Below are 13,911 nucleotides of genomic sequence, written 5' to 3' on the forward strand. Positions count from 1 at the left end.
CTGCTGTCCCTGTCTCCACAATCTGCTGATGCTCACTTGTGAGCTGTGATACACCAGGTGACAACACTACTCTATGTCCCGAAGGTCCCACCGAGGTGTGAGTGTCTGCGCTGGTGCTGGGTGCGCTGAATTCTGCTGACACTGCGCCCTCAGAGGTTGCAGATTCCTCTGAGGAGTCTGGAAGCTCAGGCTCTTCCTCCTGGACAGTGGGGACGGGGGCTGTCGATGGTCCTGTGGGGGAGTGAAGGAAAGAGTTAGAGATGTGAGGTCAAGGCTACATGCACATTGCATATTGCAGATGATCATAGGTCCATCTGTTATAGCTTCAGAATCATTATCAGCGACTCATGCAATGTCAATGAGAGAGATGGAAAACTATTCTGTCACCAGCTTGCTGTGATGCACCTGTCTGTCCGTCCCCCACTTGCGCCTCATCCTCCAGTCCCACGATCTCCAGGATCGCCTCCTCTCAGGGGGTGAGGTGGGCTACTGATGGTGGCCCTCCTCCTGTCCTCACTTGTTCTCTTTTATTGTGAGCTCTCTTTTTCTGCACTGCAACCACATTCTTCGTGTGAGCCCCAAGGCGTTGACTTGACCTGCCACCTGTAGCCACACAGCCTTGGTCTGTCTGGGAGGCCTCTTCCTCCCTGAAGAAGGGAAGAGGACCTCCCTGTGGGCCCTAGCACCATCCAGTAATGCCTGGAGTGAAGCCTCATCAAATTTGGGGGCAGATCTGGCCATGGCTCCTGCAGGCTCCTGTGCCATCCTAATGGTGAAGTTTGGGAGCCTGCAGAGGAAGCAAGGCTTGCTGTGGACCTTAGAAGCAGCAGCAATGATGACGTCATATTCTGCGACTTTCTGACTGGAAATACTCAATTGCCAAGGCTTCCCACACGCTGGAAATCAATTGGCCAATTGAGTTAAAATTGCATCAGTCTCACAGACCCATTTAGAATCGTGTCAGAATCGTTAAATTCGGGGAACCCGCCAATTCCCCGCACCTGAGTTAAAATCGACCCCCTAGAGTAGGGACAAGGTCTAATGATTTGATCTCGCCAAAAATATGAACCTTTTTTTTCTATTTTAAGTGCCGAAGGACCGGCTGGTGCCTTTCCAGAATTTTCTGTTTTTATGTTTGAGACTACAGGAAACTTTGAGCTATCCGGAAGTTGAATGTCCGGCAACTTTGATCTAACGGCAGAAATCAGCAGCCGTTTTGGTTAGGTGTTTTTTTTTCTCCTAGCATTCTTTTCACAGGCAGGCTCTGGAAAGCGTCTTTGTCGCTTAGCAACAGCTTCAGAGACGCTTCCAAGCTACTGGGCCGAGTGTTTACAAGCTGTTGCTGAGCAACAGTGTTTGTGGTCAGTCTCTGTATCTTAGCAACAGCTTCAGAGATGCTTCCAAGCCAGGGTCCGAGTGTTTACAAGCTGTTGCTGAGCAACAGTGTTTGTGGTCAGATACTGTGATGAAAAGCTCCTATCTGATAACATTGATGCTGGTCTATCCGGAGCTTTTAAAAAAACGGCAGTAGCTCGGTCCCATGGGTGCCGGATAGCACAAAGTTTCCTGTATTAACAATCCCATGGAATTTTATGTACTTTTCTTTGACAATAAATGTTGACCCTTTCATTAGTCTCTGTATTTGCAAATTGATTTAAGTTGCTTCATTAAATCAAAAAATTTAGAAAACCAATTTTGAATTTAATTTCCAGGATGACAACCAGCCCCAACCTGTGAAGAAGACGGTGACGGGAACAGACGCTGACCTGCGACGCCTGTCTCTGAAAAATGCCAAACAGCTCCTTCGGAAGTTTGGAGTACCAGAGGAAGAGGCAAGTTGTTGCCCTGTCCAATTTTACCAGCAATAAGCCCTTTACTGGTCTGTTCTGGAGCAAAATGTGGGATTGACTTCCATTTTAACAGGAACCTTTTTAGAATTCAGATTTATTTGATAAATTTTATTTGTTTTTAGTTATAAATCAGCACAATGATGTAAAATGTTGCACAAGTTTATACAGCAAACATCACAAAGCTGGCACATTCAGTTAAAACTCTGATGTTTCTATTCATTTTATAACAGATTAAAAAGCTCTCTCGATGGGAAGTTATTGACGTTGTGCGTACAATGTCAACGGAGCAGGCCCGGTCTGGAGATACTCCCATGAGCAAATTTGCCCGTGGTTCACGTTTTTCAGTTGCTGAACATCAGGAGAGATATAAAGAGGAGTGTCAGCGAATTTTTGACCTTCAGAACAAGTAAGTAAGATTGTTCCTAGCAATTATAACTTCACTATGACCTTCCATCAAGCACCAGGCTCATATCAGTATTGCAATCCACCAAAGCCCCTCTTTTGAAACTCCATACTTGTAGAAACTTACCTCCCTTGGAAAGCCACACCAGTGGAACTCTCAGAATTCCACACCAATAGAGGTATTAGAATGGAATTAAAATTAATTTAATAAGACATATTTTTAAAAACATTGTTCATTTGTCAGTCAGCATTATTGTCTGGTAGGGTTGATGGTGCTAAGTGTTGGCTAATTATAGTTGTTCTCGTCCGTGTCCCACACCTGTTGATATTTTAACACTGACCAATGCACAATATTAGTCCTTATAATTTAAATACACCATATCTTCCTCTTGTCAAGAAAAAGGATTCAAGCGATGATAACCAATTGCAGTCAAGCTGTTTCGATTTGGTGCAGCCACGGTGGAATTCAGACAGGTGTCTCCTCAAAATGCAACACTTCAACCAGTTATTTGGTTTTTTTGTTTACACCCATGGGACTAGCTTCAAAAATTGACCACCATTCTGAGTGAGAAAATAATACACCAGGTGAATTACTCCCCGACAGTTTTGTAGATCTCACGGCCCAGCCCACCATGCTAGATGAAGCTCAGCTTAAAAGATGTCAAAAAACAGTCATGTATCAGCACTGAGCCATGTGCCTGATCCTGTCACACCTAGCTGTAGCTTGGGCTGCACCAGAGCCACCAGTATCACCTGGAGATTCAGTTCTGTGCTGGCTGGTAACGCAATGTATGCTCTGATAGTTGCCCTGATGGACAGCTTGGTTGAATCCATTCTCTTGCCCATTTTGTGCCAATGCTGACAGAGTGGTTACCCTGACCCAGATGAGCCCATTGCATTCGGTTGCATTGGAGTGCTAGTTTACTTTGTCACCCTTTACATCAGGGAACTTCCCATGAGGTCTTGAAACCCAATCTCAGGTAGTCCTTTTTTCAGGGTGGCCATGGAGATCATCTTGATCCTTGCTAATTTCATATGATCTGCGTGCCCCTGTCTCTCCATTTCTGCCCTTTCTGCACTCCATACAGCTCCAGGGAGAGGTTCAGATCTCTAGGCTGTGAACATGAGGGGAAGGTCCGAGTCTTTCTGTCGCACTTCTACTTGCATGGCCTGAGTCTATTGATCATTTGACATTCTCAGCAGTTTGATCAGAAAACTTATAGGTGTTCTAGTTGTCATTGTCCTCACTGTGGAGTCTTGGTCCACAATTTCCCTGCCTATTCCACCATAAGGGACTGCCTGGAATTGGCTTGGCTTCCAGCTGGTGAATCGAAGGAGATGTCTCTGAAGAAATTAAAACAATTATGATATGCTGGATGATACCCCTTCTGATCAAAGAACCAAAGCTTTTGATGGTTTCAACTTGTAGGATGACCCAGAATCAACTTGGGGTTTTAAGTCTCGGCTGACTTGCTACACTTGTCCAGTTCTCTGATTCAGCCGTTGTGTTCCAAGTGCTGTCCAAGTATGGCAAGGCCATCACCTAGTCGACCAAACCTGATCTCTGATTGTGACGCCAAACTATTAAATTTTTGACAAAAGCAAATTACTGCAGATGCTGGAAATCTGAAATTAAAACAGAAAATGCTGGAAGCACTCAGCAGATCAGGCATCATCTGTGGAGCGAGAAACAGAGTTAATGTTTCAGGTCGATGACCTTTCATCAGAAAACGTCAACTCTGTTTCTCTCTCCACAGATGCAGCCTAACCTGCTGAGTATTACCAGCATTTTCTGTTTTTATTGAACTCTTCAGTTATCTGTGTTTTCCTAGAGAATTTGGCTCAGGTTGCATTGCTTGCCAATAGATTCACTGGGCTGGGTTTGCATAGAATTTTACAGCACAGAAAATGTGTGCCCTGGACTTGGGTTACTCAACAGCAGACCTTTTGCATTGCTAGAAAATCAGCTACTAACATTTGTTTGCTCAAGGACTGCACACAAGTCCGCTTGAAGTCTGTTTTATTTTTCTGAGAAACATATTTCTATTTGTGCCTCTTCCATTTCACTTAATACCCAAGAAAGTTCCCAGGAAGTACGGGTGGTTCAGGTTCCCCGCTCAACTCTCCCTAGTTCCTGAGTTGGTGGTTAAGTTACGGAGTTTATGGTGGGGACCAACCCATTGTGTTTGGTTCCCTGCCACAAACTCCGTTCCCTAGATACCGACTCCATCCCTCTCCCTAGCATCTGTCTGAGGCTGAACCAGACTGTTCGCAACCTTCGATCCTAAAATGAGCTTCGACCACGTATCCGCACCATAACTAAGACCGCCTATTTCCACCTCTGTAACATCGCCTGTTTCCGCTGCTGCTGAAACCCTCATCCATGCCTTTGCTACCTCTAGACTTGACTATTCCAACGCACCCCTGACTGGCCTCCCACATTCTACCCTATGTAAATTTGAGGTCATCCAAAACTCGGCTGCCTGTGTCCTAACTTACACCAAGTCCCGTTCACCCTTTACCCCTGTGCTCGCTGACCTACATTGGCTCCCGGTTAAGCAACGCTTCAATTTTAAAAATTCTCATCCTTGTTTTCAAATCTCTCCATGACCTCGCCCCTCCCTATCTCTGTAATCTCCTCCAGCTCCACAACTCCCTGAGATATCGGCACTCCTCTAATTCTGGATTCTTGAGCATCCCTGATTTTAATCGCTCAACCATTGGTGGCCGTGCCTTCAGCATCCTAGGCCCTAAGCTCTGGAATTCCCTCCATAAACTGCTCCGCTTCACTATCTCTCTTTAGGACGTTCCTTAAAACCTACCTCTTTGACCAAGCTTTTGGTCATTTGCCCTAATTTCTCCTTATGTGGCTCGGTGTAAAATTTTGTTTTATGACATTCCTGTGAAGCGCCGTGGGACGTTTTACTACATTAAAGGTGCTATATAAATATAAATTATTGTTCCAACTCTGAAAAGTAATTCCATCTGTTCCATAGCTGCTTCTGGGGCATCATGCAATAGGTATCCATTGATGTGCATGTAAAACCACCACATGGAGTAATATGCATACATTTATTAAACACTGCTGCTTGCACTTTAGATCTCTGACTTGATTGGTGGAGTTTATGGCCCTTTACCCATGCCCGAGGTGTGGTGGATTCTGAATGAAGAAGAATGATTACTTAAATTGTAGGGTTGTGTTCATTTTTCAGCATGCTCCTATGTGGCCACTCCTTGGGCCTCATGGGGAGCTCTCCCTTTTGTTTGTATGCTTTATGTAGAAGGTTGAAAGGAACTGTTGCTCCATTGTGTGTCAGAGTCTTTTATGCAGCATGGAGGTAGACTGGTGCCGTGTAGGATGGCGCTACCCAATATCAACATATGCACCTCAAAAATATCACGCGAGTGCCATCTACCAACAGATTTTTTCCAAGAATAACTGATTAGTTAGTTCAGCTCCCAACTGTGTTACAATACATTTTCATGTTCACACCAAAGAAGAGATGTGGCTGATGTCCAGTGTCAGTATCATCATTGGGCTGAATTCCAAGCTAGTTGAAGATTGCATTGTTTTATAATTCTGTTGGTGCATTCAAAACTGAAAAAAAATTATTTTCACACAATTGACAAGTGTAATTCCAGAGAGTGTCGAATTGCTTTGTTCACTTTCAGGGTCCTGTCTTCAACAGAGGTTCTCTCTACAGACACAGACAGCAGCTCAGCAGAAGATAGTGATTTTGAGGAAATGGGAAAAAATATTGAAAACATGTTACAGAATAAGAAAACAAGCTCACAACTTTCACGTGAGCGTGAGGAGCAGGAGCGCAAGGAACTGCAGAGGATGTTAATGGGAGAGGAAATTGGAAATGATAAGGACCGTGACAAAAAGGAGAAGAAAGACAGGAAAGGTTCATGTGAGTGACGCTTGCTCGGTATTGCTGCAGGAGAGGCATCATTTTACTGACTGCTCGGTAAGATTTAGCTGCTGCTATGTGTGGGCTGGTGCTGCAGGAAGAGGGGCTGTAGCCGAGTGCTGCAGAAATTGGGCCAAAGGTGGGTGTTGCAGGATGTCAATCTGAGGGTTGGTGATGAAGCTGGGTATGGCAAATTAAGCTCCGAGGGAGTCAAAGTGTAAATGTTGATTGAACCTAGGTAGTTTGTGTTAAGTTTCTTGACTGAAAATGCACAACAATCTCTAACTATGCTACTCAAAATGCTCCTCCAGAATGCACTGAGTACTAAATATTCGAGGCAGGAGAGCAGAATTGTGAAGTCACTAGATTTTTTGTGGCGTAGAATACAAGTTATATAAATTACTGGATTTTTTTTAACCATTCAGTACATTAAAGTTTGGTGTAATCGACAGAAGTGCTTGCTGTTGGGCAAAACGCTGAGCTTTGCACCAAGGAAGTGGTTAAACTGTAGGAATGTCTGTATCGTTGACTGAAATGTGGTTGAAGGTGCACCATAAGAATAATAAGAAAAGATCACAGATATTGAAATCCTTCTGTGATCTTCTATAGTCTCGAGCAGTGATGCTCGTTATTTCATCTGTGTTCTCCCTTGTGACAAAACAAGATCCAGCACTCGAGCATAACCCCCATTGCCGTCCTGATTGAGATCAGCTAATTCAACACAAACCGTGATCAAGTTTGAGACGTTGTGGTCTGTGTGGCTCAGCTACTCCCTATCTTTACTAACTGGGGCATTGGAGAGTTTCATTTCACAGCAATTTTTGTTTGGTTTCATTTTATTTTCCACTAGCTGAAGTGCCCGGCGGTGCCGAGGCTTTTTCGAGGGCATGTTGTTGTTGGAAGAGAGAGAGAGAGCGACTGGGGGGAAGAGAGAGAGCGACTGGGGGGAAGAGAGAGAGCGACTGGGGGGAAGAGAGAGAGCGACTGGGGGGAAGAGAGGGAGGGGAGGGGTGGGGGGAAGAGAGGGAGGGGAGGGGGGAGGGCGGGGAAGGGAGGGCAGGGGGAGGGGAGGGGGGGAAGGGAGGGCAGGGGAGGGGAAGGGAGGGAGGGGAAGGGAGGGCGGGGGGGAGGGGGAGGGAGGGCGGGGGGGAGGAAGGGAGGGAGGGAGGGCAGGGGGGGAGGAAGGGAGGGAGGGAGGGCAGGGGGGGAGGGAGGGCGGGGGGGAGGGGGAGGGAGGGCGGGGGGGAGGAAGGGAGGGGGGGAGGGAGGGCGGGGGAGGGGAGGGGGGAGGGAGGGCGGGGGAGGGGAGGGGGGATGGAGGGCGGGGGGGAGGGAGGGCGACGGGCGCCCCCCCCCCCCCCCCGAGGGTCGCCCCCCCCCCCCCCCCCCCCCCGGAGGTGAAGACCGCTGATTGCGCGCGCAGCAGGAGCTGAGACGCGGCGTCTCTCTCGGCCGGCGGGCCCGGTTGCCAGGGCAACCGTGACGCTGACCAAGCCAGAGAGACGCCGCGTCTCAGCTGCTCCTGCTGCGCGCGCGGCCCCCCGCCCCCCCCGCCGAGGGTCGCGGCCGCCCCCCCCTCCCCCCCGAGGTGAAGACCGCCGATTGCGCCCGTTGCCAGGGTAACGCTGGACGCTCAGCAAGCCCCGGCAGAGAGAGACGTCTCAGCTCCTGCTGCGCGCGCACCCTAGCGGCGATGGGTTAAGGCTCGGCCCTCCAGCCTTCGAGTGGGGCCGGGAGGTGCCTAGCTCGGGTGTGGGTGCGGAGGAGACGCCGAGGCTTCTAGGCCTACCTGGAAAAACGGGGAAAGGTAGGAAAATTAATGAGATTAGATAAGTTAATTACTTTCTAAATCATTTTTTTTAAAAACAATATGTGTTTTAAAAGCAACGTTTTTTTTTAAGACGCAGAAAGCGGGGAAAAGAAAGGAAAAGTTTGGAATCAAGATGGCGGCGACTCACCTCGGTTCAGAACGATAAAGCCCGGCCACACGCGCACCGATTGGCCCGGCGGCACACGCCAGCAACCCGGCGTACGATTGGTCGAGCTCGAGGTCACTTTGTCGCTAATGAGCGGATAATGAGATGCTAATGAGCGGAATGTTGAAGGTTTTTGGGATACCGCGGGCGCAATTTTAGCCCGGCCGAAACGTAAATACGCTTAAAACCGTCTCGGAAGCGTAAGCTTTCTTTGGAGGTAACGCACGCGTAGGTACGCCCTGTAACTTTCGAGTGCATACCCGCAACGCACACGCGATGACAGACAGATAGACAGACAGATAGACAGACAGAATGACAGAAGTACCGATTTATATATATAGATGGGGATAAACACATTAAATTATTAACTACTGCAGCCAGTTTACTCAATCACATAGGTATTTCTCAAATTGGAAACCACTGAGAGATCAAGTGTGCCTTCAAGCCTTGGATTGCTTGGGCAAGATGGATCTACCTGTTCAAGCACAATAGCCACAACGTCGCTCATCACTGACCTTGAAGAAAGCTACCCACAAAGATCTAGCGATCTCTGTGGCATGAATTTAGCCTCTCCCGACCTTTGTTTGATTCTGGCTCCAAGTTAAGGGGATCTCCAGCGTCCAGCAACAGTGATGTCATCAAGCTGGCTAAGCAGCCATTCACATTGAAGAATTCTCACAGACAACAAACCAGGAAGTAAAATGCACTGATTTTCCTTCACTTAATCATTTTACAGAGAGCAAAATAAAGATTGGGACATACACATGGGATTAAGGTAGAAGCTGAAATATCATAAACTTAAAAAAAAAAAAAATTAGAATAAAAACCATGCAATTTTTATCATGATGGAAAAATTTGACATTCCACAAATATAATCATTAGTTTTTCAGGGCCAGAATGGTTGTTCCGCAATCAGTACGCCTTTAAAGACCCAGTCACACTTCTTTCAACAAGTCTTAACATTTTCGGGGATTTTTAACAGCAGTATTCAGAGTAAAAGGGGAAGTTTTTGTCAGTTCTGTGTGATTTGAATTGATTGCGGGCTCCGGAGAGTTCCACCGCACAGCCTGTGGAGGAGCAGGGAATGACTGACAGCAGCTTGATTTCCGCGTTTATCTGCGCATGTGCGGACTCCAGAAGTTGCTGTCAGTTTCAGAGGAGTAATGACGGCAAACGCTGACAGTTTCACCATCATTATCACCGCAAAACCCGGGCCATTATTTGTTGGTCAATGAAAGCACCAGGGTCCTAATCAGTGACTCTTGCTGGAAGTGCATCTGTGAACATAAGATGAGGACAGGATTGGGCTCAACAATAATGTCTCCCATGGTTAAATAGCCTACCAACATGCTATGTCTAGACTCACACAAGAAAATGAGGTACTAAAGGGCAGCCAGTGCCATGGAACTGTATCCCTGCCTTCTGGGGCCTGGGACGAGAGTGAACATTGGCTGCATTCTCCAGTTTACAAAGGATCTTAAGCCATATGAAAGCAAGTTCTTTTTCTATTTTTTTTTAAACTCTTCTGTTTATCAGTGTGCAGAATGTTAATGCTGGAGAATGAATCTCTTCCCGTTTCAGGCTCCTGGTGTTGACATCAAGCTTTTGGGACACATACAAAACAGCCAGTTATAGAGTAAAGCCCCCGCCACTCTGCTCTAACAACGTGCCTCAGCTCAACCTCAGATGAGCACACCCTACTGCACCAGCCATCCTGTGGCCTCTCTTAAGTGAGACAACAATTTGTGCCAAAATAGGCATAGTTTTGTGCTGTAGGGCCCTGCCCAGTAGGAACTGATTTGAGACTGCCCAATTCTGTTTCACATAGGACCCTTACAGCCAGCAGAGTGAGGAGACTTTCATCTCATTAGTCTGAGCTGGATTTGGACCCAGGTCTGAGTTAAAAGGCCAGTGTCTAACCCACTGGTCCACCCAGATCTCCCTTTTTTTTCCCCCCTTTCAGCTTTGGATTAAATACTACATCGCTGTTCGATTTGACATTAAACAGTATGATATCTAGGTAATTTTTTTGACCTTTCAGCGTGCAGCACTCCTACTCCTGGAGTGTTTCACAAAGATGATGACACAGCCTCTGTTACCAGCCTTAACTCCTCAGCAACGGGACGACGGCTCAAGATTTATCGCACGTTCCGAGATGAAGATGGGAAGGAGTATGTAAGGTGTGAGACTGTCAGGAAAGCTGCTGTAATCGATGCATATGTTAGAATACGGACAACAAAAGATGAAGACTTTATGTAAGTGGAATGTTCACTGCTTCTCAGTTATACTTTAGAGTGCTTTTATTGTTCCGCTAGATTGCTAGAATTTACATCTGAGGCTGAATTATGTCTGACTTCTAAATAGTTGCTTTTGCAAAGGCAATTTTAATAAATATTATGGAAAATTAATTCTTTGGATGTGTTTGTAGCAAGCAGTATATTGAAGGACAAATGAGGTCTTCAGGATGAGCAGTGAGATGATGCCTAAACCTTTCCATCAGCCATGACTCAGTGGTAGCACTATCGTTTCTGAGTCCAAATGGATTAAGTCCCACTGCAAAGACTTGAGCACATAATCCAGGCTGACACCCCAGAATGAATGCTGCAATGTCTGAGGTGCCATCCTTTGGATGAGATGTTTGTGATGATAAACCAAGGCCCTGTCTGCCCCCTCGTGGGTGTAAAAGATACCATGGAACTATTTCGAAGAAGTGTCCTGGCCAATATTTGTCCTTCAACCAACATCACTAAAACAGATTATCTGGTCATTATCTCATTGCTGTTTGTGGTATCTTGTTGTGCGCAAATTGACTGCCACGTTTCCTACATTAAAGTACTTCATTGGCTGTAAAGCGCTTTGGGGCGTTCTGAGGTTATGATATAAATGCAATTCTTCTTTCCACCTTTCTCCTCCTTTAACCTTCCTTAAAACCTACAACATTGACCAAAATTTGTCCTTTGTCTGATTTATACTCTTGTGAAGCACCTTTGAGACGTTTTACTACATTAAAGACACTGTATAAATGCAATTTGTTCTTGTTGATGCAAAGAGATGCCAGTGGTAGAGATGTTTAAGATTTCATATTTAAGGGGCATTTTTGAGACTGACGAAAGGAGTTGGGTAAAATCTGCAATTGGGTAAATCAGTGTCAGTCAAAATTCGATACAGGTAAATGCAAGCATGTGTCAGAATGTCATTCTTATGTTCTTGTGTCTGTCTTTTGTAGCCGCAAATTTGCTTTATTTGATGAGCAACATCGTGAGGAAATGCGACGAGAACGACGCCGAATTCAGGAACAACTTCGGCGACTCAAACGGAATCAGGAGAAGGAGAAATTGAAAGGACCACCAGAGAAAAAACCCAAAAAGGTCAAAGAAAGACCTGACCTTAAGGTAACCAAGCTGAACATGCATTGATTTTATGCAAGCAGAAGGGTCTGACCGAATTTCAAAACTCCAATTGTCAATTCATTTCTTTCTTGTTCCCTCATACCATGGTGAAGTCTTTCTTTTTTCAGTGAGAATAGACTTATTAATTACATGACCTAATTAATCAGTTTGACTTCAGATGAAAGCTATCCAAAGATTCAGAATTGACTTTTGCGCCAAAGTAGAAGGGGCCCCAAAAATGGTTTGTGATTCCTGTAAATTGACCTAACTTCCAGGGTGAGTGAGGTGGGCTGAGAAGTCCTTCTTCGTGAAACTTCTTGTGTTTCTATTTTGTGAAGTTAAGATTCAGTACTATCATCATTACCTTTCTTTGACCACTTTCCAAGCCCTCTTTCTTTCCCAAAGAGTACTCCATTTTGCCCTGTCATTAGCAGAGTGAAAGCAGGATGGAATAGCAGTCAGGATGTGCTCTTGATAGCACATGGGTGAGGCAGAGAATATTAAAAACTGTCTCCCTTCCAGGAAAGTATCTGAAATATTTAAGGGTCTGTAAACACCACCTGGGTGCTTGGAACATGTGGAATCTAATGTTAAGACCTAGTTTATTCAGAACTTTTTGAGTTACTGTTAATCTGTACCAGGTATTTTGCTGTTTAAAAAAAGTCTTGCAATTGGAAGGTCTAGGAAAAACTCAAAGCTCCCTTCTTTCTTTTCCCTATTTATAGCTAAAATGTGGTGCCTGTGGTTCCATTGGTCACATGAGGACCAATAAATTTTGTCCTCTGTATTACCAAACAAACGCTCCACCAAGTAACCCAGTTGCGATGACAGAGGAACAGGAGGAGGAACTTGAAAAGACTGTTATACCCAATGACAACGAGGAACTTATCAAAGTGGAAGGAACCAAAATTGTGCTGGGCAAACAGCTGATTGAGAGGTAAGTAAGAAATTGTGGTTAGTGATGAGGACAAGAAAGGAATTCTGCACAGTTAACCAGCGCAAGGAGATGTTGAAAAGAATAATGGGTAACTATTTTAAAAGATGGGAACAAAACCTGCACTGCAGTTTTGTGGTCATGGACGTGAGAAGTGGATGTTTCTAGTTATTTTACAGGCACCTTGTCACAAATGACCTCTGTGTTTTTTGATTAAACTCAGTGCTACCTAATTTGTTTAGGCCAGTCTAAATTTACAGTTGAGCATTGTGGATACTGTATTGAAAGATGTGTACAAAAAAAGGTTGCTAAAGCAGACTATGGCATTCTGTCAACCAGGGTGATCTTGATTAGGTGGGATGTGGTAGAAACCTTGGAGTGCATGCTCTATGGTAAATAAATTAGAACAGATGCTGTCAGCCTGCATTACTTTGTTCGGCATGTACAAATGGCACCATGATCAAATTTCTGAGGTTGTTGAGCATCTTGGGTCATTTTTCTACATTAAAGGTACCATATAAATGCAAGTTGTTGGTATTGTTAAGGATGTGATGAAGCAGGAGATGGTGCAGATAAAAAAATGACTTTTTTGAGAAAGTGACCGCCCAAGTGGAGAGTCGGAACTAGGTGACATGTACTTGGATTTCCAAAAAACCCTCCTTAAAATGCCTCAGAAAAGGCTGTTGCTGAAGCTGAAAGCTGTAGGAATTCAAAGTAAAATCTAGGTGCAGATAAAGAATTGCTGAAGAAAAGAAAGTAGGAGTTACTTGTTAGATAATGGATGTCAGTGTGGGGGAGGGGGGAGAAAATACTGAGTGCTGGATTCCCTACTCTTCCTAATCTGCATGAATGAGTTAGATACAGAAACCCAATGCACGCATTTGCAATGATACTAAACGGGAGAGTGGGGCAGGGGAAGCACTTTTGAGACAGACGAGGCAAATCAGTGACAGACAAATTCAGTACAGATCAATACAAAGTATTGTGTGTCGGCAGGAAAAATGGATGTTACAAGTATATGATAGAAATAGCTGAAAGTGGAACAGAAAAATAAACTGGTTGTAACAGTGGATTCAGCACTTAACAAATTGCACAATAAACAAACTTAATTATTTTGCAAGGGCAGCTGAATATAAATCAGAGAATGCCAGACTGAAACTGTACAGTTCCTTGGTCAGACCACACCCTGAGTAGTGCATTTATTTTAGGTCATTAAGATGTAACGGAAACATTCAAGTCATGGAGGTGGTGCAGTAAAGAGCCACTAGGGAGATCCCTGGTCTCAAAGGATTAAGTTATGAGGAAAGAGTCGTGCATTTTTGCCTTGAAAGGAAATAATAGAAAAGGAGCCTTATAGATGTACACAAGATGTTAACTGGCATAGATAAGGTTATACCAGTTGACTAGACCAAGCGGAATAGATTAAAACTGGAATAAGGAATGTTT

The 13,911-nt window shown here is 45.1% G+C and overlaps 1 protein-coding gene across 1 annotated transcript in view; it reads left to right on the plus strand.

The window, feature by feature from the left end:
• Nucleotides 1–13,911, plus strand: part of taf1 (TAF1 RNA polymerase II, TATA box binding protein (TBP)-associated factor) — a 125,895-nt gene that overhangs the window by 76,629 nt on the left and 35,355 nt on the right. Inside the window, exons 23-28 of the mRNA XM_085998007.1 lie at nt 1,713–1,832; nt 2,081–2,256; nt 5,925–6,166; nt 10,184–10,397; nt 11,369–11,534; nt 12,257–12,468. Coding sequence (XP_085854133.1) covers nt 1,713–1,832; nt 2,081–2,256; nt 5,925–6,166; nt 10,184–10,397; nt 11,369–11,534; nt 12,257–12,468 — 1,130 coding nt within the window. The remainder of the gene's footprint in view (nt 1–1,712; nt 1,833–2,080; nt 2,257–5,924; nt 6,167–10,183; nt 10,398–11,368; nt 11,535–12,256; nt 12,469–13,911) is intronic.

Source organism: Somniosus microcephalus, chromosome 1 (genome assembly GCF_052327205.1).
Source record: "Somniosus microcephalus isolate GS21.2 chromosome 1, FLI_Smic_1.0, whole genome shotgun sequence".
Taxonomy (NCBI): Eukaryota; Metazoa; Chordata; class Chondrichthyes; order Squaliformes; family Somniosidae; genus Somniosus; species Somniosus microcephalus.